General features: G+C 37.9%; 1 protein-coding gene across 2 annotated transcripts in view; it reads right to left on the bottom strand.

Annotated features, from left to right (window-relative positions):
• Positions 1–27,691, bottom strand: part of PDE11A (phosphodiesterase 11A) — a 306,712-nt gene that overhangs the window by 126,575 nt on the left and 152,446 nt on the right. For both annotated transcript variants that reach the window (XM_080670943.1, XM_080670944.1), the window contains 3 exons: positions 27,065–27,140; positions 24,850–24,917; positions 23,812–23,904 (listed from right to left, as the gene is read on the bottom strand). In XM_080670943.1, coding sequence (XP_080527069.1) covers positions 23,812–23,904; positions 24,850–24,917; positions 27,065–27,140 — 237 coding nt within the window. The remainder of the gene's footprint in view (positions 1–23,811; positions 23,905–24,849; positions 24,918–27,064; positions 27,141–27,691) is intronic.

Here is a 27,691-nt window from a genome sequence, read left to right as displayed (position 1 = left end):
GAGGAGCTGAGGGCTGTTTTCAGGCTGGTTACGGCCCCTGGTGACCCAAACTCCCAGCCCCTCCTTTTTTGCTTTTTTTTTTTTCTCAGTGCCTACTTGAGCGGAGGCCAGGGCGGGCTGGAAGCAAGTATCTGGGATTTATTTATCTTCTATAATCGAAACTTTGTAACCTTGAGTGGAAGCCAGGGCCAGCTAGGGCGGGCGGGAAGCTTGGCTTCCTCCATTGCTGGGGGCAACCCAAGCCTCCTGCTCATTCCAGCTTCATGGCCGCCGCCATCTTGGTTGGGTTAATTTGCATACTCGTTCCTGATTGGCTGGTGGGCGTGGCTTGTGAGCATAGCAGAGGTATGGTCAATTTGCATGTTTCTCTTTTATTAGATAGGATGTTTTCATCTATGATACATCTGATATTAAATTTGTGTATGGTATAATATTAGGACTTTAATAAAATGAATGCCTTGGTTACTTTGTCATGTTTCTTAAATTTTCCTAGACCAAAACCCTCTGAGAGTTCATTCTGAGATTTTAGCCTCTGTACTGGCTAATCTATTAAGTCCATAGGAATTTTTATCTATTTAACCAAGTTAATGATAAGGAAGCTTTTGGTTTTACCTTTTGAATCTTTTTGTTCTGAGAGTCCTTGTTCACTTTTGCAGGATTCTGAGAACCAGTAATGGGAGTGGAGGAATGAGTGGCCTCACACAAAAATCTTTCAACCACCTTCTCCTAAAAGTACAGTGCCTTGTGGATACGCAGGAAGGAATCATCAGCTAATAAGAATACTTTGTTCTTGCAGGAGTTACACTTGTATCCCTCTCATGTATACTATCAACATAGCTATCTCCTTCTGTGATGTCGTACACTCTCATGGCTTTATGCATCATCTCTGTGTTGACAACTTCCAAATTTAGCCCTAACTTCTCCTTGAGTTCCAAACTCACATATCCAACTACCTATAGCTCTAACTTCCTACTTCATCAATCCCATTTCATCAGTTCACTGGCATCTCAAACTTAATGTGTCTAACCACACATGTTGATTTTCTCATATGTAGTAGACAGAATGATCCTTCCCCCTGTCAAGATGTCCACATTCCAATCCCTGGGATCTGTGAGTATGTTTATGTTACATGGCAAGGGGGAATTAAGATTGTTGATGGAATTAAGGTTGCCAATCAGATGAGTTGGTAAGATTATGTTGGATATCTAGGTGGGCTTGGATATGTGTGGAAGTTTGTTATAGAGGCCATAGGAAATGAATGTCATAAATCTGTTTCTCTCCTGGTCTCCCCCAGCTCCACAAATGACACTCTGTTCAATCAATTGTTTAAACTGGAAAATTGATGTTTATCCTTGATTTTTCCCTCCTGCTGTCCCTCACATTGAATCCATTAGAAAAACATGTCATTTCCACTCTGGTATTTTGACTGTTTCCCCTTCTGTTACACAGGACCACAACACCAGCCTCTTCACCTGGGCTCTGGCAACAAACTCTCAATTTCTACCAGGGCCCCCTCCCATCTCTTTGGCATACATCAGTAAGAATTATATTTAAGAAGTATAAATCAGATCTTGCCATCCCCCAGATGAAAATTCATCAGTAGCTTCTTATTACACTTAGAATAGCATCCAGATCCCCAACAGTGACCTGACAGGTTCTGAACAACCTGACTCTCGGCACTCTCTCAACCTGAGCTTCATGCCTTGCCCTCTCTTCTACATACTGTAGCCACACTCACCTCCTTTGGTTCTTCTACAGTACCCAGCTCTTTTCTACTTAGAGTTTTCCCCACCCTCACCACCTGATTGCTATTTCCATCCTTCTGAAATTAGATTAAGTGTCACCTTTCAGTGAGGTCTTCTCCTACTACTCTCCATTATTCCAAGTTAAGCTATTTCCTTCACATCACGTATCACAGTTGGAGTTATGTTAGTTTGTTCAGCACCTGTCTCCCCCACTAGACTGCAAACACCATGAAGGCAAAGATAAGATCTGGTTTTGGTCACTGCTGTCCCTAGCAGTGTGCCTAATATTTGGCACTAAGTATATATTTGGTGAATCAAGGAATAAAAACATAAAATAATCTTTAAAGAATCTCTCCATTTTCCATATTATTAGTACCTTTAATTGATGCTTTTTCCTCAATGAATCATATGTCTTAGAGAATAAGCTAAGCAGTGTTGGTAGGGTTACCAGATTTAGAAAATAAAAATACAGGACACCCAGTTAAATTTGAATTTCAGATCAACAATTAATATCTGCAATATTTGGGACATACTTATACTAAAAGTATTATTTATTATTGATTTGAAATTCAAATTAACTGGGTGTCCTGTGTTTTTACCTGGCAACCTTACTTCTACTTGCTCCAAATTAAGGAGGCTGGAAACAAATGTGGAAAACTCCAAGCCACATCCCCAGTTATTCATGTTCCTTTCCTTGTTCCCATCCCACAACATTTCCCAGTGATTTTTTTTCTCCACAGCATTTTATCTGGCAAACCTACCAAATGCCATGAGTGTGGAATATTTTCAGCAATGCCAAATAACCTCATAAATCTAAAATCTGTGACAAATCTATGGATACCATTGAAGGAAATATAACGAAAGCAATTCTTAATTACTTTTAGCATAGCCAATATTACTTTTAACATAGCCAATATTCAAAAGGGAATAATTACTGTTATATACATACTAGAGGCCCGGTGCATGAAATTCATGCACAGGTAGAGTCCCTAGACCTGGCTGGCAATCAGGGCCGATCTTTCGGGCGACCGGTGGGGCTACTGGGGGCGGGGGAGGCCTCCGCTGGCACCCACCTTGGTCAGCCAGGCACCACCTGCTCACAGGCCCTGCCCCTGTCACTGCCGCCAGCCACCTCCCTCTGCGGGGTGACTGGCAAGGCGATCAGGGGGCCCCCCACCTTGGCTGGCCTGGGGCCTGCAGGCTAGGCAGCTCCTGCATTGAGCATCTGCCCCCTGTTGGCCAGTGCACATCACAGAGAGTGGTTGTTCCGCCGTTTGGTCGATTTGCATATTAGGCTTTTATTATATAGGATATATGATCATATAGCACAGCTAATGACTAAAAATCAGATAAAATTCTATAGTTGATACAAAGCTTAAAGAATTATATTTTTGAATTACTATTGTCAAATCTTCTTGGATAAGTTAAAACTTCCCCCATGATTCTAGACTATATTAATTTTATAAGAATTCCCTAAGTTATACATTTCATATCAAGGACCTACATATACCACCAGTTTTTGAGTAATGTATGTTTGATTGAGTAAAAAAGCTTTAATTGAGTGCATCATAATAGTTTTGAAGGAAGAAGTATTTGTAAATCTTAATTATATAAATACTTTTTCTATGTGGAACATTGCTAGATTATGGGAGTTTAGCCATATAAACACACTCATTAATTTTTGTACAGCTAAATAAAATTTGCATAAGGCTTACATACAAAAGTAAACAGTTTATCCACAGAACATAACAAATATTAAACTTTCACAAGAAAATTTCTATCCCTGATTGATTTATCTTTCATTTGTATTAATTTAGACAAATTTTAAAGTAAAAAGTAGTGACTCGGGTTTTTTGGTGAGCTTTAACACAAGAAATCTTTACAGTTACAAAAATAAATCAGTATTTTCAAAACCTTACCAACTTCAATTAATTTTTTGGACTGAGCTTGCCCCTAACAAAACAAAACAAAGCAAGATAAAGCAATTATCAGACCCATAAACAACAGAGTAGAGAAGTCATGTTTTTTATGTCGAGCTTCCACAGCCGGAAAAGATAATTAACTATATTTCAAAAGAAAAGCAATGAGCAGAGCCATGAGACAGGACTGCTATATCAAGCCTTGCCCTCTGCCACATGCGGTTCCAGACCAGAGTCAAATGATTGCCTTGCAGTCCTAGGAATGGCCCTTGAGTAAAATCTCTTGTATCAATAGTTTTAAATATTATTATTTTGGATTTGAGCAGAGAAATGAGGAGTGGACCATTACTTATATTGGCTGAAAGGATCACAAATGTAAAGGACCACTAAATAGGAAGGAGGAGACCAGACCTCTGAGGACCCAGAATGATTGTCTCTGGCAGAAAAGGACTGCATGAATATTTACTGATATGTTTATGGCTCTAGTGGCAAAGTGGCACTTGGAAACTAAACTGATACAGAAGTTAATTTAAGCTGATCTAGAGTAAAGGCCCAAATAATTTATATTGATGAGCTCCAGAGAAATAAAGAAGCTTTGCTATCAGCAGCAGGCCTCCAGCCAAAAAGTGACAAGCCACAGGGAATGAAAAGTCAATTTACTTGGGTGACCTGACAGAAGTGCCATCTAACTGAGTAAAGGACATACTCCAACATTGCTTAACACAATGATGACAGGCTTCAAAGATACGGTGACTGAATGAATGTGCAGAAACTGAGAAATCATGTTTCTGCTGTCAAATATTTAAGAAACTGCCTGTTTAATAGAATGAAATGTTCACAAAGGGAATTAAGATATGTAACTGCATCTGCCATGTGATCTGTTATCATGACCTCCAAAATATATGTCATAATGTGTTTTTTAAGTCTATAAAAGGACTTAGACTTTTAAAATGTAAAGTAAAATATAAGCTACCTGCCGAATCTGGAGTCATAAATAAAAGACTCAATTGTCAGGGCAACTTTTAAATCAGCTGCTTTTTAACTACTGCAGGCAGAAAAGAAGGGCCACACTTGTGGCTCATATCAACATACATTTATGGGGAACCTACTATGTGTAAGCCATTGTGATAGACATGCTGGCTCTTTTTCTCACCTTGGCAAATAAATTTTACTCAAAACCTCAATTTTCTTTGATTGCTAGTAGTTCTATGAAACTCTGTGCTGAAAATGATTCTTGAGGCTTAAGGAGGAACTCAACAGGAAGGTGTGCTGTGATTGATTAGTGATGTCTTCCACAGGCATTGCTTGGAAAGAGTGATGGCATACGTGCTATGCATTGCAATCATTGGAAAATAAGAAATGACCCTCTGGATCAAACAATTCAGTCTAGGAATCTATTGATGAAAGAGAAGCAAAGATATAGTTTGAGAAAATTATAGATGCCCAAATTTAATTGATTAGGGATATACCTAAAACATAAATGTAATTTTGATTTTCAGTTTCACTTTGTATTCAGTGAAATATTGTGCTGGTAATAAACCTAATAGCTCTGTAGCCAGCCTCTGGCCCTCTGTGATATAAGAAACAGTGACTTTCTCAGGTAAAAGGCTAAAAGTTCTCTATTTGACTTGTAGGACCAATTAATAGAGGGTATAAGAGACTGCAATTACAAGACAGTACCAAGAAGTTCTTATTGAGTCCATCTTACTGGGCACTTAAGAGAATTGTTTTGGTTTTGAAAAAACAGGCTTCCTGTTTATATGGAAACTAGAGGCCTGGTGCATGAAATTCGTGCATGGGGAGGGGTCCCCTCAGCCCAGCCTGCACCCTCTCCAATCTGGGACCCCACAGGGCATGTCCAACTGCCGGTTTCGGGGATCAGGCCTAAACTGGCAGTCGGACATCCCTCTCACAATCTGGGACCACTGGCTCCTAACTGCTCACCTGCCTACCTGCCTGATCACCCCTCTCCGCCAGCCTGGTCACTCCCAACTGCCTCCCCCTGCTGGCCTGGTCACTCCCAACTGCCCCCTCCCCGCTGGCCTGGTCACCTGTAACTGCCCCCCCCCCCCGCCAGCCTGGTCATCCCTTACTGCCACCCCTGCCAGCCTGGTTGCCCCCAACTGCCCCCCTGCCAGCCTGGTCGCCCCCAACTGCCCCCCTGCCAGTCTTGTTGCCCCATGTAGCCTGCTGTTTTTCAGTCGTTTGGTCATCCCTCACTAACCCCCACTGCCGGCCTGGTTGCCCCACGCAGCCTATGTTCAGTCATCCATCCAGTTGTTTCGGTCATGACAGCCCCTGGCTTTTTATATATTAGGATAAGAAGAAAATTAAAGCATCTACCAAATTGTGTTCAGGGGGATTTGAGTAAAAGGAATTTTCCACAGATCTTGGTGTACTGAAATCTACCTTGACGACAGTGTCCCCATAGAGGAAGCTTAGACTTCTAGGTCAATGTGAGACCTGCCCATCTTGGCTGGATTCTCTTTTAATTAATCTTGACAGAATAGACATGCCATAGTTGCATTATTTCATTCAAAGCTATGGAGTTAATTTAATTTCTCCAGTGGTTTGAAAGAGCCCTCAACTTAGAATGAAGAAAGCATTCATCACTTATTCACCCAAAGCAAAGATTTAACTTAATCATTCTATGTCGTTGCCAGATTAAAATGTGAATATTGGTATTCCCTGCAGCACAATTTGCACGTGGTCCCTTGAAACAGACAGACCTGGGCTTGAATCCTGGCTCTGCTTCTAGCTGTACAATGCAGGCTACAAAAACTCTCTCCCAAAATTTCTAAACCTTCCTGAGCCCCACTTTGCTAATTTGTCAAATGGCAATAATATCGCCTACTCTTACCTGTTTAGGTGAAGGTTAAATTACATATATATATATATATATATATATATATATATATATATATATATATTAACATAGTGCCTGACACATGATAAAAATTTAATACATGCAGCATTTTAAACAGTACCAAAGAATAACAACAACAGGAGAGGAAACAAGAATGTAAATTAATAAAAAAATTGTTTAATAAATAAGCCTGAACAAGTTACCATGGACTATGCTAAATTACTCCAAAGTTCCTGCTGGGTATTGAAACTCATGCCCAGGATCCCAAAGCACATTCCTTAGACCATGGCATTGGCAACAAATCATCTGAGGGTGGATTTGATTTTGGAAAACTACCAAATATCACTTAATAGAAAATAAAATGAAAACATGGTCAACTTTTTATTAAAAAACCAAATATGACTATGAAGTACTAAAGTTAATTTTTTCTCTATAACTGTCAGAATGAGCCCTCTAAAATGTAAAAGTTCCTCTCCTGCTGAAACTCTTCAATGATTTTCCTCCACCTTTAGAATCAGGTTTAGCACAAGTGACCTTGGGATTTGGTCCCTGCTTCCTTGTGCCTTGCCTCTCCCCCTGCATGCCCTTTGCTCTAGCTATACTGAGATGCTGACACTGCCCACAACAGCATGCTACCTCAGCCCTCCCTGCCTCTGCTTACCACCCTCCTTCTGCCTGGAGTGCTCCTGCTAAGCTGTCTTTCAAAACTGTAGAGCTCACTGCCACTTGCCACTAAAAAGTTATCTTCTGTACAAAGCAATACTGACTGAACTCTCTAGTTTAGATGCCCTTCCTCCATGCTTTCCAATCTTGTCCCTGTCTGTCTCCTGAAACTCATAAACCCTGATGGAAACCACATTTTCCCTTATCTTTATCTTCTACTACACTGAAATTACTGGGGATGTTGTATGATAGATTGTGAAGTAGACATATTGTCTACTTCATGATGCTTTGCTGAGAGTCACGTGAGTTCTTGGCACATAGCAGGAGGTCTACTCATTACATTATGATTATATCTTGTAAACCTCTCAGTTCCCATTAGAGTGTTTCGGAAATATTTAAACATGCATAGACTCCACTGTTGACTATTTTTGTAGGGAAGCATCACTTGTTCATATCCATAAATTCTTTGTTGTTGTTAAGAGGTTATCTTACTGGATTACCTTGCTGGCATAAAACAATATCTGATAGATGAAGTAGTAGTGAATTATAACCCAAAGTGTAAAATAAATATCCATCATTCTATACTGAGATAAGTGACAAATATCCTGTATAGAAGAATTCTAGATAATATATTCTAGATAATATATGTAGCTACTTCCCCCTTGAGGCGGTCAAGCATAACTCTCTATTTTGTAGGGTGGCTGTGCCGAGTGACTTCCTTCCAAAGGGTACAGTATGGAAAGTGGGGGTGGGGAATAAGTTTACAGTGGGAAGACTTGACAAACACTAGCTGGTCCAGGTGATCAAGGTCAACATCAATAATGATAAGTCATATTGAAAGTGTGTATCCTTGATATGATGTGATGAAGATAGTACTTTTCTTTGTGGTCTTCCCCTCAAAACCCCATAAACCTCAGCCTAATCCAGAAAAACATCAGACAAACCCCAAGAGGGATATTTTATTACAAAATACCTGACCAGTATTTCTTAAAACTATCAAGGTCATCAAAAAAAAGAAAATCTGAAAAACTGTCACAGACAAGAGGAGCCTAGGGAGACATGATGACTAAATGTAGTAGGGTATTCTGGATAGGGTCCTGTAACAGAAAAATGATTTTATGTAAACATTAAGGAATATGAAGAAAATATGGGCTTTAATAATGTTATAATATTAGTTTATGAATTATAACAAATGTACATACTAATGTAATATGTTAATAATTTGGGAAACAGGTACAGGGTACATAGAAACTTCTGTACTATCCTCCCAATTTTTCTGTAAATTGAATACTATTCTTAAAAAAAAAGTACATATGCATATATATATATATATATATATATATATATATATGTATATATATATAATGTATCTGGCTGATTCTCAATATAGGTTCTCCCACTTCTCACAGAACACCCAAATGAAAGCCCAGAAACCATCACTAAAACTGGGAACCCACTACTAGATTCTGGGAAGAATTTTCACCAATTTTAAGGCAGATGCAGCTGGATTGAGAAAAATAACTGGCGGCTTCCCCATGTTTCACCCCCTGAAATAAAGCATCCTCCCAGCATGAAAGAAGACAGAGGGCATTGTTCTAATGCAGCCCCCTGGTCTGAAAGGAGACAGGCAGGAGGGCATTGTTCCTTTCGAGTGTCCGGCTCTCACTAAGAGCTGCAGAATTGGTACGAATCAAAATATTAATCCAGTTGACCTTCTACTGAATGACAGCTGTTTTTGAAATATTAGCCTTTATCTTGGGGGAATAGAGTCACTGCAAATAAAACACTGAATGATGGGGGAGTTATAATACAAGTAACAACTGTTATTGGCAATTTATGAGCATTGTTAAAGACTATTTGCCTTATTTCATGTCATCCTCATAACAATTCCACAAGGTTGGGAAGTGAGAAAAATGAAACACAGAGAAATTAACTGATTTGCCAAGAGATACACAGGTAGAATGTGGCAGAGCTAGGATTAAAATTCTAGCAGTCTAATTTTAAAGATCACACTTTTAACCATTTCACTGTACTTCATAAAAAAAACCTAGCAGCAGTGTGTGCTGAGACTTGAGATTCTTATTGCTATTTAGTTGTGATCTTTATTTGTACTTGATTGCATTTGATTCACTCATCAAATATTTTTTGCATGTCCACTGTGTTGTATGCCAGGTCCTATGATGGCACTGGACACACAACAGTGAACCAGACCCATAGACACATCCTTGAACATAAGGGATTCAAGGTCTGGCTTGGGGAAAGAATACACCATTTCAGCCTAGCACAGGCACCCGAGACCCATGCCTACATACCAGATACTGAGAATCAGCCTAGAAACTAACATTGGTTTGCTCCCATTTTGTATATCTAATAAAGGAGATTCTATAGTACATAAGTGGACAGCAAGAGAGGCTCAAGGCCAATTACAAAGCCTTGCCAGTCAGTAAACACTGAAGTCCAAGGGAAAGGAGGCACCGTCCTGAAAACCCAGAGAGAATGTGCCTCTGATAATGACTTCATGTGAGGGCCATTACCTTCCAGAAATCTTATGCTTAATGTCTTTAATAAGCTACACGAAGAAAGAGACTTATTAAAACTGGAGCAGAAAACCATATAGGTAAATAAGTTTAGATGAAATTTTAAAATGAAGAAACAACAAATGGAAAAATGAGATACGAAAGCTCAACTCTCACTTTTTCAGGGAGGGCTCTCTTGGATGTATCTGTAGTTGCCTTATTTCCACTTACTCTTTACTAAAACATTCTGCTTTGTTTCCTGTATAACAGATTCATTTACTTAATACTGCCTGTTTTTTTCCTGCCAGAATATGAGTCCATGAGAATATGAATATTATTTGTTTGTTCACTACTCAATCCTCAGTACCTGAAATAGCATTTACCACAAAGTACCTCAACAAGTATTTATTCAATGATTGAAAATACAGATAACAAAATGCAAATGAAGATGGATTAACATATGAAAAAGAATCCAAATTATAGTTGCAGAATTTAAATTGACATTGGAGTTAATGAAGATTTCTTTTTAAATGCAAGCACTTAGAACCAACAAATCAATGGAAAAGAATAGATAGGACCAAAATAGAATGACACTTACATGGTCATTTGTTTTTCAACAAAGTGCCAAAGTTATCTAATGAAGAAAAAATAATTTTTCAGTAAATGATACAAATAAAAATATACTGCAACTGCTACTATACACAAAAATTACTGAGGTGGATCATAGAGCGAAATGTAAAAGCTAAAACTATAAAGCTTTTAGAGGAAAACATAGGAGAATATATTCTTGAGTTGGGGGAAGGCAAAGTTTTCTTAGAAAGCAATAACCTTAAAAATCATTTTCATGATAAATTAGACTTCATGAAAACCAAAAATATCTATCTTCTCATCAAAAGATACCATAAAGAAAATGAATAAGCAGATTTGGAAAAAATATTCACAACACACATATCTGACCAAACACTTGTATCTCCAGGATATGTAAAGAATTCCTACTATTCAATAATAAAAAGACAAGCAATCTAATGAAAAGTAGCAAAACATTTGAACAGTTCACAAAAGAAGATACACAAATGGTAAATAAGTACATGAAAAAGTATGTAAAATTATTAGTCATTAGAGAAATGAAAATTAAAACCACAATAAAATATCATTAAATACCTACCAGAATGAGTAAAATTAAAAACAAAGACAGCACCAAATATTGAAGAGACTGTGAAGCAACTAAAACTTTAATTTTTACTTGGTAGGAAAATGCTATGGTACAAACCCATTGAAAAAAAAAATCTGGCAGTTTCTTGTAAAAGTAAATATACCCTGGCCTTTGGACCCCGTAATTCTAATACTTGGTATTAGTTCAAGAAAAATAAAAGCATATGTTCACAAAAATACTTATTCAAAATGCTCATAGCAGCTTTATTCATATAGCCCCAAAATGGAAACACCAATGTATTGATCAATAAGAGGATAAATAAACTGTGGTAGATTCCCACAATGGAATACTACTCAGCAACTAAAAATAAATAAACTTATATACCCCACATGGATGAATCTCAAATGCATTATGCTGGTTAAAAGAAGTCTTATAAAAAAGAGTATATATTGTATAATTTCACTTATATGAAATTATAAACAAGTAAAACTAATCTATGGTGGAAAAATCAGAACAGTAGTTGTATTTGGGGGGGTGTGGAGGGTGTCTCTAGGAAGAGTCATGGGAAACTTTCTGGGTGATGATACATCAAGATATATTTTCTATTGAGAAATAATAAAATTGTTGTTTTATGCTGAAAACATTTTGGGGTGATTTGATAGAAAAGATTAGATTACCTAAACAAAATCTGTGTCTAAATATGTACTAGAAATACAGTTCTGTTAATACAGAAAAATATAGTTTTCTTGAAAAAGTAACTGCATTGGGTAAAGTAATGATTTACTAATGATAATGTAATTAAACATGAACAAAAACTAGCAAACTACAGGTAAGCACATAGTACATAGTTTATTTTCTTTCTTTTTAAAAAATTCATCTTTATTGTGGAAAGTTCAATTTATTTTCTTGCATAGCAAGGAGTTAAATGATGCCAGTTCATGTTTATCTTTATTAATTAAAAAATATTGATTAAAGAATGCTTTGGTAAAAAATAAACATGATAAATAACTTCCATTTCACTGGAGTAAAAAAAATAATCAAGTGAACATTAATTTCTAACTAAGTAGATTTCAAGGTTTAGAAAAGGGCCCAGGCATCAATATTCTTTAAAAGCTCCCTGGTTGATTCCAAGGCGTGGACTGTGTTAGAATACCCAAAACACCCAGTTGGCATGTCATTCTTAGAATATTCTTTGGGCAACAAAAAGCAGCAAGTGAAAAGTGAAGCCTACAATGTCTATTTGGTTTGTCTTCACTGTGCTATCCAAAAAATTCCAGGAAAGGTGGCACGATTATTTTCTAAGGGTCTTTTTAAAAGCCACAATTTGATCATAATTTATACACCAGTTCAATAAGCACCTGGCATTTTCACAGACAACAGCTTCCAATCTGCTTGGGTTTTTTTTTGTTTTGTAAAGTTACTTAAGATGTAGTAGTGGCTACAATGGGGTAACTAACTCCCGCATAACCATTTTAGGAAAGTAATTCATTTGGGTTTCCTTTTCTCCTTTCAAAAAGTGAAATGTTTAAATAATTCTATATGTTTTCAATAAAGAAAAATTTACAAGTGAGAACAATTCCATTTCTGCTGTATTTGGCTTTGTAATTTATATCTGTATTCTTTGCACCTACAAATAAACATGGGTCTTTCAAGGGTCAATGTTTATCATTTTAGGGCTGGATCATGGCCTGACAGTAAAAATAATAAAATAATAATAATAATAAAATAATAATAATAATGATTTTGGTAGGTAATAGGATATTTAAATGGAACTTTTTCTATCTGAGTTTATAGTTGAGATCAACAGGTACTACAGTCTAAAGAGGGATGCTAGGCTATGTAGGCTTTATATGCAAGACCTGGAAAGAAGATGCCCCAAACTAGTTCTGCCACCTCCAAGTTAAGGTGCTTGTTGCCCATCTTGGCCCTGTGTAAAAATAAATAAATAAACAACAAACAAACAAATAAATTAATAAATAAGACTTCATGAAAGAACCCATATTGAGATTTTCTTAGGGATTCTTGAGGTTTCCTTCCAGAGAACCACTTGTAGAACTTTATATACATTTCCCTAGAGTATGTGGTACTTGGTACCAGGAACTGGTACCTGATTCCTGCTTAAACATTCTAATAGTTAGTGGGCAGAAGGAGAGAGCTGCATTTGTATAATCTAATGGTTGGAGATTTGTGAATTGTTCCATGAGCCAAATGTACCCCATGGAAGATGTCCAGGCTTAAAATGATTCTAACCACAAAAGCAACAGCAGTGTCTATCAACAGAGAAATGAATAAACAAAATGTAGCATTTACTTAAGTGGAATATTATCCAGCCTTACAAAGAAAGGAAATCCTAACACATACTATAACATAGATGAATCTTGAAGACATTACGCTAAGTGAAATAATCCACAAAAAAGACACATAAGTCACAAAAGGACAAACACTACCAGGTGTATCGGTTAATAATGCGGATTTTGTAATCAACGAAAACAATTTCAAGAGAAATATCAAAAGTGCTTTATTCAAAGTAATGTCCATCGCTAGCTACACATTTCCCTCATCTTTCAGGTAATTTGTGGATACCGTCCCAATAGAACTTTTCTTGTTTTGAGGCAAACCATTCAGAAACCCAATTTTCCACTTCTTCATACTTTTTGAAGTGCTGCTCAGAAAGTGCGTGTGCCATCGAATGGAACAAGTGGTAATCTGAAGGAGCAAGGTCTGGTGAATACAGCAGGTGGGTTAATACTTCCCAGGCAAGATCTTTTAACATGTCTTCAATTGGTTTTGAAGTGTGTGATGGTGCATTATCATGAAGCAAAATTACTTTGCCGTGTCTTCTGGCAGATTCTGGTCATTTCATGATCAAGTGTGGTTCAAATTGATTATTTGTTGTCGGTAGCAATCAGTATTAATGGTTTCATCTGGTTTTAGAAGCTCATAATACACCATACCTTCTTTATCCCAACAAACGCAGAGCATTGTCTTCCTTCTGAAAGGATTTGGCCTTGCAGTCAATGTTGATGGTTGACCTGGATCAACCCATGATTTTGTGCGTTTGGGATTCTCAAAATAAATCCACTTTTCATCGCCAGTCACAATTCAATGCAAAAAAGACTTTCTTTCGTGCCGTTGAAGCAACATTTTACTGATGACTTTTCGGTTTTCCATTTGTCTTTCGTTCAGTTGATGTGGCACCCATTTTCCTTCCTTTAACATCTTTCCCATTGCTTGTAAACAATTGGAAATTGTTTGCTGAGCAATGATTAATCTTTCTGCAAGTTGTTTTTGAGTTTGACACGCATCTTCATCCAATAATGCTAGTAATTGTTGGTCTTTAAACTTTTTCGGTTGACCTGGACGTTCTTTGTCTTTCACATCGAAATCATCACTTTTAAAGCGTTTAAACCAGCATTCACAAATATCTTGAGATGGAGCATGTTCACAATAGCTTCCTGAAGTATATGATAACTTTCAGCAGCACTTTTCTTCAAAATAAAGTAATGAATTAAAACTTCCCGCAAATGCTCTTTTTTTTTTTTTTTTTTTTTTTTATATATATTTTATTGATTTTTTACAGAGAGGAAGAGAGAGGGATAGAGAGTTAGAAACATCGATGAGAGAGAGACATCGATCAGCTGCCTCCTGCACGCCCCCCACTGGGGATGTGCTCGCAACCCAGGTACATGCCCTTGACCGGAATCGAACCTGAGGCCCTTCAGTCCGCAGGCCGACGCTCTATCCACTGAGCCAAACCGGTTAGGGCGCAAATGCTCTTTTTTGGGCACGAAATTCGACATTTGTAAGCGTAAAAATATCTATGATGTTAATACCTTTAGAAATTTGACATGTGAAGTTTTGAAGCTTGCTGTTAATACAACAAAATAGTATACATATCAAATTGCATATATATCAACATATGTGTAACTCCATCTATTGAAAAAGATACGCATTATTAACCAGTATACCTGGTATATGATTCCACTTACAGTAGCCCCCCTCTTAGCCCAGTGAATATGTTTCAAGACTCCCAGTAGATGCCTGAAATCATGGATAGTACTGAACCCTATATATACTATGTTTTTTCCTATACATATATCCTATGATGAATTTTCGTTTATAAGTCACAGTAAGAGATTAACAACAATAACTGATAATATAATAAAACAATTACAACAATATACTGTAATAAAAGTGATGTGAATGTTGTTTATCTCTCTCTCAGCAGACTTGCACAAATTTCTTTTTCCTTCTTCACAATTTCATGTGTAGAAAATTTATTCTTATTGTAGATTTTAACAATCTTGGCTGGCATAATATTTTTTTTCTTGTTGAGAACTTCACTTTTTCACTTAAAGGAAGCATTTTACAACTGCTCTTGGCTTATCCAAATTGCCAACATCACCATTCTTGCACTTTGGGGCCATTAGTAAGTAAAATCAGGGTTCAAACACAAGCACTGGGAAACCATGACAGTCGATCTGATAACTGAGGAGGCTACTAAGTGACTAATGAAGGGGAAGCATCTACAGTGTGGATACACTGGACAAAGAGATGATTCACATCCCGGGTGACAGAGTAGATCAGCATGTGATTTCATCAGACTATTCTGAACAGCATGTAATTAAAAATGCACGAATTGTTTATTTCTGGAACTTTCCATTTAATATTTTAGGACCATGGGTGACCACTGGTAATTGAAACCGTGAAACTGAAAAGAGAAACTACAGATGGGGGTGGGGGGTGGGGACACTACTGTATATGAGATTCTAGAGCAGTCAAATTCATAGACATGGAGTGTTGGTTGCCAGGGGCTGGGTGGAAAGAATGAGTGTTAGTGTTTAATGGGCACAGAGTCAGCTGGGGAACATGAAAAAGTTCTGAAGATGAATGATGGTGATGGTTACAACAATGTGAATGTACTTAATGCCACTAAACTATACACTTCAAAATGGTAAGATTTATGTTGTGTATATTTTATCACAATAAAAAAAGATAAAAACAAAAAGATGCTGACCAAAAGCGCTTCCTGGAAGACTGAGATGATGCCCACAGAGGAAAGATCTGGATGGGCCAGCCACTGGAATCCAGGGCCTGACAGGAGATTGTAACCTGCCAGTCATCAGAGGAAAACCCACATCAGGGACTGCCAACAGGAGCCCAGCCCCAGTTCTCTGAATTTATGAAGGCAACTCATGATAAAAAGCAAATGTTGGTGTCTGACACAGAGGGCCTCGAAACCAGGTTAGGACAACATCATTTTGCCCTTTCATCCTTCCTTCCTCTAGCTTCTGTCATGGGAGAGAAGGTGAAATGATGAAGATAAACAAGTCCACTATGACTGTCACCTGACCATAAGCTTCTAATCCTAAGCAAGAGGGAATCTTGGAGACTATTTACACCTAAGTGTGTCAGAAGAGCCATGAAATCTACCAGAGAGTTCATCTAAGAGTGGGGAAGAATGATTCAACAGAGTAGGTTTTGAAAGGAAGAGGGGAAAAGTCTAGCTCTTTTAATCATCCAGTTAGAGAAGATTCTCTCCTTGGAGCTTAGGAGATTCCTCATGGGAGAATCATCTCTTTCACTTCTCTTCTTCTTCCATTAGGAAGCCAGGTTGGCCCCTTAATCACCATCCAAGGAAATACCTCAGGAGACATGGTACCTGGGAAGAGGTCCCTCACAAAATACATACATATATACATACATACATACATACATACATACACACATACATACATAAAAACTTTGTACTCATGGCCTGCAAAGTAGGAAGGGAACACAGAGGTGATACTACACAAGTCCGTGGCCAGCCAGAGTGGCTGCCAGCTCCTCCAGCACAGCCCAAGCTTCTTCCTTTTGGAATATTAACATGACAGACCAAAATAATTATTTGTGGCTGCATGTATTCATTTGTTCAATACACTTTTACTGAGTATCATGATATTTAAAATATCTATAAGATATGATCACATACTTTAATGAACATATGTTACAGCAGAGGAAAACATACAGATTCACAATTAACTATAATATAAGGCACAGAGAGGAATAAATAAACATGGAGTTAAAAGCTTTGGGGAGAAGATAACTTTTAAATCACGCTTTGAATGATGGGATACTTCTGACGGGAGATGCTATGATTAAGATAGAGATAACTAAAGTGGAGAGGGTGTTAGAGTGAAGCTCAGATGGCAGAGAAGCAGGTGGCTGATTTGTAGACTAAGAAGTAGTTGAGTTTGTGAGTAGCATAGAATACTCTGCAAAGAGAAATGAAAGCCAGGGTCGGAAGAAAGTTTGGTACGATATTTCTATGGGTCCCAAAGGCCAGGAACTTTGTGGTATGATAGGTAATGGGGGAGTAATTTAAGGTCTATGAGAGCCTGAGTGATGCAATCTGAATTATGGTTTAGGAAGAATAGAAGGCTATTAACATTGCTCAGTCAAGAGGTAATGAAGCTCTTAAGTAGGATGATTGCTGTGGCAATTGGAAAGGAGAAAATGGACAGGAGAGGCTTTGGGGAGGTAGAATAAATGAGGCTTGGCTCTTGATTGCATATGCCCTTTCTGTACCCTCTGGTTGACCCTCATTCCTTTCCTTTTCTGATCATAAAGGTATATAATGTGTCCCTTAATACACTAACATATTTTCTGGAAAATTTCTCATCAGTATTAGGTAAAGCTTCATTTGCAATATCTATGAAAGACACCCCAAAGGACAATCCTTGATGTTCAAAATGAAGAAGTAATATTCCACATCTACATTTGTACTGTATTTTCTCTGTACTCTGGACTTACAGGTAAAGTTCTCCCACTTTTATCTTCGATCCTTACTTTCAGAAAATGTGAACATAAATTAGTACATTTCTTGTTGAAGCTCTTGGTTGCTCACATAGAATGGAAATTGTGATCATAAAATTAATGTTATTAAAAATGATAGTAAAGTCCTCTCTTTGTTCCAGTATTCAGCTTTAAGAACATCTCTGCTCTCTGTGAGACTTAGAGTACTAATTTTATAAAATCAGAAGAAAGGATTTGGCCCTGGCTAGTTTGGTTCAGTGGATAGAGCATCGGCCTGCGAACTGAAGGGTCCCAGGTTTGATTCCAGTCAAGAGCACATGCCCGTGTTGCTCTTGATCCCCAGTGGGGAGTGTGCAGGAGGTGGCCAATCAATGATTCTCTCTCATCATTGATGCTTCTATCTCTCTCTCTCCCTTCCTCTCTGAAATCAATAAAAATATAAAAAAATATATTTTTAAAAAAGAAGAAAAGACTTTAGCAAAGAACTAAATTATGAAAAATTAAGAAAAGCATCACCCTGGTTGATGTGGCTCAGTGATTAGAATGTTGGCCTGGGAACACAAGGGTCACAGGTTCAATTCCTAATCATGAGCACCTGGGTTGCAGGTTGGCTCATTACCCCTGGTCAGGGCACCTGAGGGAGGCAACCAATCGATGTGTCTCTCTCACATTTCTCCATTTCTCCATCTCTCTCTCTCTCTCTCTCTCTCTCTCTCTCTCTCTCTCTCTCCCCCACCCCAGCTCTTTCCCTCCTACCACACTCTCTAATATCCTCAGGTGAGGATCTTTAAAAAGAGCATCTATCAAAATAATTGTGTTTATAATTCAATGGTTAATAAAATCATGCGATAATGTATTAGTCACTTCATTTTTTAAAGCCGAAAGAGTAGAAAATATTTTGTATGTTTATGTTATTATTCACCATTTGTGGATTAGACTAAAATGAGCTGAAGTGACCAGTATGTGGCAACAGGGAAGGGACACTCCAGCATGGCAAGTCTTTTCTGGAAAGCCAGTTGCCACTGGAGATATATAGTTTTAGAAGACCTATGTGGCTATTTTTTGACATGGGAAATTTTGTATTTCCATGCCCTGGACTTTTCTGCAGAAGCACATAGGGTAACACATGCCACAGACAACGGGCTTGCATTGAGTGAGCAGTGGTGAGCTGTGGTGAGCAGCAGTGAGCTGTAGTGAGCAGTGGTGAGCTGTAGTGAGCTGTAGTGAGCAGCAGCAAGCAGTAGTGTACTGTAGTGAGTAGTGCCCTTGAGCATAGCAGCTATGGTTGCAATGCTGCTGGGATGCTCAATGGTGTGAAACAAGGTGTGTGAAGGATCTAGGAAATGGGGATCTGTTTTCAGCTCAAACTTAAAGCAGAAAATGATCTTCTAGATCAAAAGGAACAAAATACCACACCTCCTCCCCAGCCTCTCAATGAGTACCGTTTTCCAGCAAATCTTGGGCTGAGCAGATTGAACTCAGTGCAAATAAAGGACAGCAAGTAATCTGGTTAATAGAACAGCTAACTTTCATTAGTTGCTAACTTTAACTAAACACTTTCCCTGCATAATTTTACCTGTTAAAATACCTTTCTTATCATACCCATTTAACATATAAGAACCTGAGATTGAGTGGTTAAGTAGCTTGACCAAGATCATCCAGTCTTCACTAGATTTATCAGACCAATGTCAGACACAAGGCTTTAAATCTTGTCCCTACACTGCCTTTTGCTTAAACAAGGAAAGCAGCCTCCTTCTGTGGGGGCATTGATGCCAAGGAAGGCCTGCAGTAAGCATATACTTCTAGTGAGCTCTGAGCATTCTGTGAGCATTATTAGCATTCCCGGAGAATTTATCTGGAGAATGTTTACTTCCAGAGGATGTATCAAGGAGGTATTTTTATTTAAAATGCCTGGGGGAAAGAATGTTTAAAACACAGAAGAGAATGCTGCGCTATCTTTCAAGAGTCTCATGCACACACAGGAGGAAATGTATTCATATTAACTCTCCAGACCATGAGGTTTCTAGGGTGGTTATTGTCACTGGGGGCCATGGAGTGGATTATTTCCCTTCACTCTTGTTGCCAACTGAAAAAAGGACACTGCAATAAGATTATAGGAATGAAAAGGCTACATTTAGACATAGATCTTCTTGGGCAAGATCAAGTAGGATAAAAACTGAAAAAATAAGCAAAAATGAGACATACAAGAAGAAGAACCTGGCCAGACCCAAGTGTGGAATCTTCCCACAATGGAAAAGGGGAGAGGGTTATTATCCCAGGTCCTTAGGGAGGAGCCATTGAGATGATATAAGGATAGCATTGCTTGTGGTTCTGTTGTCCCTGGCTTGGGAGCACAGGCGCTCACTGTCTGTCTCTCTCTCTCTTTCTCAGCCTGTTGTTGTTGTTATCTTACCTTTAAAATTTTGCCTGACCATTTATATTCCTATAGAGTAACTTAAGTACCTTATTGGACTAGGCTGGTTATAAATACATAGATATAAACAACAGACTTTTAATATAAATATTAATATCATATTATTAATATTCATGTACAGTATTTATAAGTACATAAATTTTAAAAATATATAATCCTTTAGAAGTTAATGTATATTACAGTTCTGTAGATCCCATTCCAGAGTTTGGGTTTAGTAGCTCTCAACAAATCATTTTTTGACTTCACAGAGTCGTGAGATAAGAAATCCTTCCACTCTGGAGGAGCTAGTTGACATCTGACTTTCCAAAGGAAAGAACATGAGGACTTTCATCCACTGATGTTCCCATTTATTTGAAGATATTTGCTGTATAGCCCAGAAATGAAATTGCAGGTAGCTTTCTGACCAACTAGCAGTCTAAGCAGAGTTCGTGCAATGAGAATGCTCTTTTAGTGCTAGACTTTCGATGGCAAATTGTTCTGAAGTGAGCAGAGACCTCCCCTCTGATCCCAGGCTCCAACTCTGAGGCTTCAGTTCCCTGAGCCCTGGGCTGGCAAGAAGGTGGGATGTGGAACAGCACAGACACAAGATGTATCGTGTACAGCACAAGGAGTTGGACTCTTCTCTCATCAGTGCCTCAGAGGTCCTGGGAGAAGGGAGGTTCCTTTTGGGCAGTCATAGCCATGGGTGAGTGAACTTGAGCCCTTCTTTAGCTTTGAACAAGAAGCCCTGTTGGGCTGTTGTGTCTCAGTCAGATGGTAATGCTACAGATACTCTTCTAGGTATTTTGCTACTAGGGATCTAAAGGAAGGAAGGAAGGAAGGAAGGAAGGAAGGAAGGAAGGAAGGAAGGAAGGAAGGAAGGAAGGAAGGAAGGAGGGAGGGAGGGAGGGAGGGAGGGAGGGAGGGAGGGAGGGAGGGAGGGAGGGAGGGAAGGAGGGAGGAAAAGAAATCCTTCTAGCTATTCTTGTATACGGATTCCTGAGCTAAAGAAGGGGTGTATGTCACCTGATCAATAGAGTCAAGAATTTGGTATCTGGTGAGGTAGGGATTGAGTGGAGGTGGGAGGGATAAAACCAAGATGGCGACAACAGAATTCTGACTGGGAATGCCACTTTTGACAATGGCACAAAATAATGCACACAAAACATATAAGTCTGTCTACACATGTAAGTCAACTTCTGAAAGGGTGAGATTGTCATAAGGCTCAGAATTGTGCTGGAAATTTGGGAGTGTGAGTAATAATTTCTGTGTCTAAAGACAGAATGTATCTGAGTTACAAAACAAGAGGGTTTCATTATGAACCCAAATAAGCAATTCATGTGTGAATAGACTGTGACAATATTAGTACTTTCTAGGTAATGGAATCTGTGGATTAGAAAGTAGTGTCAGTGAGAATGCTGACTTTCATTGGCAAACAACCATTCGTGCTTCAACCCTGTTATTTTAACCCCTTCTCAACAGGAGGAAGATCTACTATGAGGGAGGTAAGGAATAAGAATATGGGGAGATTTAAGATGTTCTATGGTTCTGTGTATGTGTGTGTGAATTATACCATGACAATAGGAAGTAGGGTTTCAGTGGGACTAGTATATTGTATGTCCTCCTTTTTATAGTTGCAGAAACTAAGAAACAATGGGTGAGGCAACTCTGGAGATCAGAATGTGATGATGGTGAAGGAGACATGACTCAATATTTGCTGTTCCAAATTCTTGTCCTTTGCTCTTACTCCCAATACATGGTGATTTCTCAGTAATAAATATACTTCTACAAGTGATAATGTAGCATTATTGCTACTTATGTGATTTTATTGAGTATTAAAATATTCACATGCATCATTTCACTTAATACTCCCAACTGAGGTATGTGACAGAGCTAGGATTTGAAAATAGTTCTGTACACAGACCTTAACACTCTAGTAGTGATTTTTATTGGTGGGTTGCATGTTTACAGTTCACCTATGTATTAATTCATCCTCTAGATATTGTTTATATTCCTTATTGCAAAGATGTTACATATAACAAAGCTAAACTAGCTCAGAGAAAGAGTAAAAAAAATACCTTCCTTCATTCTCTCCTTCCCTCCCTCCATTCAAAAAGCACTCAATAAAAGTAAAAATTTAAAAAAATAACATAAAACAAAAACCCTCAAAAATACTTCCTCTGTGTTAGGCACCTGTTAGGCACTGGGACTAAGATTGCAAAAACAATAAAAATTTCTGTGCTTCTAGAATTCACAGTTTAGATAGGAGAAAAAAGTATGTAAATAAATATAATTTTATGTCTTGTAAACCTCAGAGTACTGCAGGTAGCCCTGACTTGCTGACTTATCCTCCCCCTTGGTTTTCTTTTTCTAGTAACATCTCACTTAGTACAGGGAATGTTTTGAAAATTAGGTATGTATTGTATTATAATAGAGGCCCAGTGCACGGATTCGTGCACTGGTGGGGTCCCTCGGCCTGGCCTGCAGGGATCAGGCCAAAACCCACTCTCCAACATCCCCCAAGGGGTCCCAGATTGTAAGAGGGCCAAGGCCAGGCCAAGGGACCCCATTGGTGCACAATCAGAGTCAGGGAGGGACCGCGGGAGGGCTCCAGGGTGTGTCTGGCCCCTCTCGCCCAGTCCTGATTGGCTGGATCCCAGCAGCAAGCTAATCTACTGGTTGGAGCGTCTGCCCGCTGGTGGTCAGTGCGTGTCATAGCTACCAGTCGAATGGTCACTTATACTTTTATATAGTATATAGATTGCTCTATAAAGTGTTACCTTGGCACTGACATTTTATCTGCCTTACTTAATAAGTGTTTCATAGATATAAAAAAAATCTTTGATATAGCTACAGAGCAGGAAGAAAATAGGTCTTGGGTCAAAACAAGCTGGGATTCAGAGGAGATAAGAAGCAGGAACAGACTATTGAACTTCAGGGGGATGGCAGGGGAGGATGGGTGGGAAGATATAAACCAATAAACTTGTACGCATATATGCATAACCCATGGACACAGATAATGGAGTGGTGAAGACCTGGGGGTGGGGAACAGGAGTAGGCTGGAAGAGGTTAATGGGAGAAAAAGAAGGACCTATGTAATACTTTCAACAATAAAGATTAAAAAAAAAAAAGAATTGTTCTTTTAGTCTGGCACACATGGCTCAGTGGTTGAGCACTGACCTAGGAACCAGAAGGTCATGGTTCGATTCCTGTCAGGGCACATGCCCAGGTTTCAGGCTCGATCCCCAGTGTGGGGTATACAGGAGGCAGTCATTCAATGATTTTTTCTCATCACTGATGTTTCTATCTCTTTCTCCCTCTCATTCCTCTCTGAAATCAATAAAAAATTTTTTTTAAAGAATTGTTCTTTTAGTTGTGAATTTTTGGAATATCTATATGTGTTCAAAATAAGTTCATAATACACTTAAAATCCTGAGAAATTATTTTTGAATTATCACTTTTAATGAACCTAATATTTAAAATATATTTTTAACCATACAACATATATGGATGGGCTTCAAAGAATCTGTGAACTCCCTGAAATTATATATAAAATTGTGTTCATGTATGCATTCTTCTAGAGAGGGTCTCTAGCTTTCATCAAATTCATACCCATGACTCTAACATGATTAAGACCCAACGAATAGATCATTAAAAACTGAGAAATTAACAAGGATTTTTCCCCTCATAAAATTAGGGCTTTTTAGCATACAATTCTGACATAAATACTGTACTTACATCAAGAGCCACAGACTGCTTGGCCCAGGACTTCTTCACTTGATCATACATAATTGTGTTGTTGATGCCCAGGCCACAAAAGATGACAAAAGCCTAAGGAAGAGAAAGCCCACTAATTAAAAATTGCAATAACTCATTGGAATAATCTAATATAAAAGGAGGCAGTCATCAGCGATGGGCCTGAAAATATAATTTTATAGTACACAGAGTTAGGCCTTGGGGAAATATGCACATTAAAATTCATAATTACTATTGGCATGTAACAGCTTTATAGCTCACAATGTGCATCAGAGAAAATGTTAGTTTACTGTCATTGTGAAGAAATGACTTCATGCATTTCAAAACATGCTTACAGTCTGTTTAAATGTGTTCTTTGTTTAGGCTGTGGACTGATGTTAGTCATTCCATTACAACTGACCCAAAGCAACCTCTTTCAGTATCTAGCCTATAAAATATTTTGGTAAAGAAACCAAGTGAGTACACCCACCGTTAAATGTTAAGAGGAAGGAGGATTGATATGGAACCAGTTAGTAAAGAAGCTGTGAAGTATTCTCAGCTAAAAAAAAATAATCATGGAGTTTTCATGTTGGTCACTAGTACAAAGTCTACAAGGAAGCATATTCAAGGCCAACCTCTCTAGCTAAAGGGCAGACTGGAGTAAAAGGAAGTTTGTAAACAAAAGAGAGGTGATGATGACACACCTGGAAGAGCCGACTAGGGGGGGTCTCACAGCTCTGAACACACCCAAACAAGACAAGGATAAGACAATTAACACTTTGAATAGAGAGTGGCTGACTCAGTTCTGTGAAAAAAAAAATGAGGATAAAACTAATCAATGGTCACAAAATAATCTAATTAGTAAAAAAATAGAATCAAATACTACCTAAGCATCTATATAGTCTTTAAATCTTCCTTTAAATTCTGTCACACTGTTTACATATAAAGATAATTAATGATTATTTATCCTTACAACTCTGGGCAAGCTGCAACCAGGAGACTATTGGTGTCTCAGCTATAATTCTTGCTTTATTTTCTTACCTCAAAAAGTCGTTGATCTGCATCATCAAAAGGTTTTCCATCAAGTCTATTTAACACTTGAGCCACTCCTGTAGGAAGATTTTGGCATATGTGGTCATTTTCAGTACTAGAGACTGTGTTGCTACAATACAGTAAGCACCATCTGATTCTATGCCTCCTTTAAGTGACTCCAGACACCCCAGTTTAATCTCTGGTCTCTCTAGTACCTGTTATGTGTATGGCAGCAGATCTGAGATGTGCTGAAATGCAGTCTACTTTCCAGGCTGTGAGACCCCGACTAGGTCTCAGTGAAGCCTGGAGTTCTACCAGGCATCAACCTATTTCCCGAAAATGGTTTTCAAGATGACTGTACACAATAAATCTGATAAATCTGGCAAGCACACACACACACACACACACACAAACACACACACACATATATAGATATATATAATTTTTTATTTTTTCAATTCTCTGAAGCACAATGTTTGAGTGAGACAGTGTGACATAGTGATTAAGAACACTGGCCCTAAAGTTAGACTATCTTAGTTCAAATTTCAACTCCACCATCAGTATTACCTTGAGCAAGTTACCTAAATTTTTTAGCACTGAATTTCCTCATCTGTAAAATGGGGGTTGAAATGTTAACTGTCTCAGAAGGTTATGAAGATTAAATGAGACAACGTTTGCATGTTTGTAAAGCATATTACTCAAGGGTAATATGTAAGGGATAATGATACAGTTAACCTTCAAAGCAAGGTTAGTGCTGTTGACTGCTACCAGTGAGTACCTACATTTCTAACAAACTTAACTTACATGTGCTTCCTCTTTCCAAAGTTCATTTCTGGCATTATACCAGATGTTTGGGGACATGACTATTAAAACCCACAAGTTTAACCAAAAAAACTCATCAATCTTAAAAATCACTCTCCTGTGTCCCTATTTAGTACAAACAAAGAAAATAGCTATAATTCTAAAGCATGCTTCTATTTTTTAAAATACCTAACTTTCCACCAGGGAGTAAGTCATCATATGCTAAAAGACATATATAATTAAATGCAAATCTTTTGGCATGTAACAAGCAAACTACAGTCTTAATTTTGAAAGAATAACAGATGTTTACTGTTAGGAATGAAATGAAAGACTGTATGTGAGATTTACATTGGACATCAACAGATAACATATGGTGTTTCTTATGGACTTCCTCTTCTCTTTCAACTTAAATATATTTAAAATTCTGTACATGATGCAATTCAATGCTTTGTACTAGGGGCTCAAATTCCTAAATCTTAGAATATTCTATATGTTCAATAATGTACTAATGGTTTTCTGCAAATTAAGCAAACTGATGAAAAAAATTTTCTTAGAATTCAAGTCTTGACAACCTTTACAGAGCAGCAAATTGGTAAGTGGCAGTGTCTTAGAGTTTAAGAGGCAAACTTGGGGAGACAGAGTGGCAAATAGATGCATTGGTAACCAAATACATTAGTTACCTTATGCCTCTTAGGAAAAAATCACATTTTCATTGCATTTCAATAATTTTAACTAATGCTTACATCCTTCACGTCTTCTTTTCTTTAATCACTGACCTCTTCTTGCCTAGACTTCCTTCTTAGATTTAATGTTTTCCTGTCTGTATTTTTGAAGGGAGAGAAGGGAGCAAGGAGGGAGAGAAGAAATGGAAGCTGCTTTGGTCCACAATTCCCTTATTCTGGGGAAAGTGTAGCTCATTTCAGAATCATCTAGACAGAAGGATGTATGTTCAGTATATGTCTAGTAATTCATGTTCCTTCTTTCTTTGCATTTAGTCCATGTGTAAACGCTTAGATATAAATATGGAAATGTAGTAGGAGAGTTTGTACTAGGAGTTAGGAGGCCTGAGTTTTAGTTCTAACCCTGCTACCAACTCACTCTGTGATTTTATTCATCTTTGCAGCCCCCCCGCCCTGCCTTAGTTTCCAAAGGTTGAGGTAAAAGAATCCTGTTAGTTACTTTCTGAGATCCCCTCCAACTTCAAAAATATTGGTTCTTATTTAAAGAATAGATGTTTGTTCATTGATGGGATTAATGTAGATTCATCAGAAGTCTGCACTTATGAGATTACACAAGAGAATGAGACATAGGTTGATGAATCCTAGACATAAAAAAGGGGAATACATAAAAAAAGATATGGGTATATTTTAAATTAAATTTTTATTTCTTAAAAAAGCATTTGAACATTTAGGTGATGTCTTACCAATTATTTGGTGGCTGCTATTCCAAATAGGTACGCAGAGAACGGATCTTATGTGAAAACCAGATATCTGGTCAGCCTAGGATATAAAAGTAGTTAATTGAAATTAAACATCATCTACACATTTCTCTTTTCTACTCTTCATAACAAGTATTTTAAAATAATATTAAAAAACACATTATAATTTAATTTTTAATGTACACCTATCTCTTTTAATTTAAAACCTCACAAGGAAACCAAGCCCTAACCAAGTATGAATCAACCAAAGCCCCCATACCAAAGACAAAGATGACAATGATGATTATAAGCTAACTTTTACTGGATGTTCACTCCATGTATGAAACCTGTTCAGGGTTTTCACATGAAATATCTCATATACTTACCAGATAAGACTTAGAGAAATTGACTACCTAGAAAATGGAGAGACTGGCTCAAAGGAAGCCAGACAATAACAAACACATCCATCAACTTTATCTTCTATAAGAACAAAGTGGTTTTTTTCCTCTCCCTAAGGACAATGTCTATATTACAGCAATGCTAGTGAGCATGAGGAGAAGGAAGTCAATTTTAGAGGATAATCTGGAAGGCATAATGTATAGTCTTGGGCTAGCCATAGCAGCACTAGAATGT

This window comes from Plecotus auritus (genome assembly GCF_963455305.1).
Source record: "Plecotus auritus genome assembly, chromosome: 5".
NCBI lineage: Eukaryota > Metazoa > Chordata > Mammalia > Chiroptera > Vespertilionidae > Plecotus > Plecotus auritus.
Note: the sequence above shows the minus strand (reverse complement) of the source record. Positions and strands in the feature narration are given on the sequence as shown.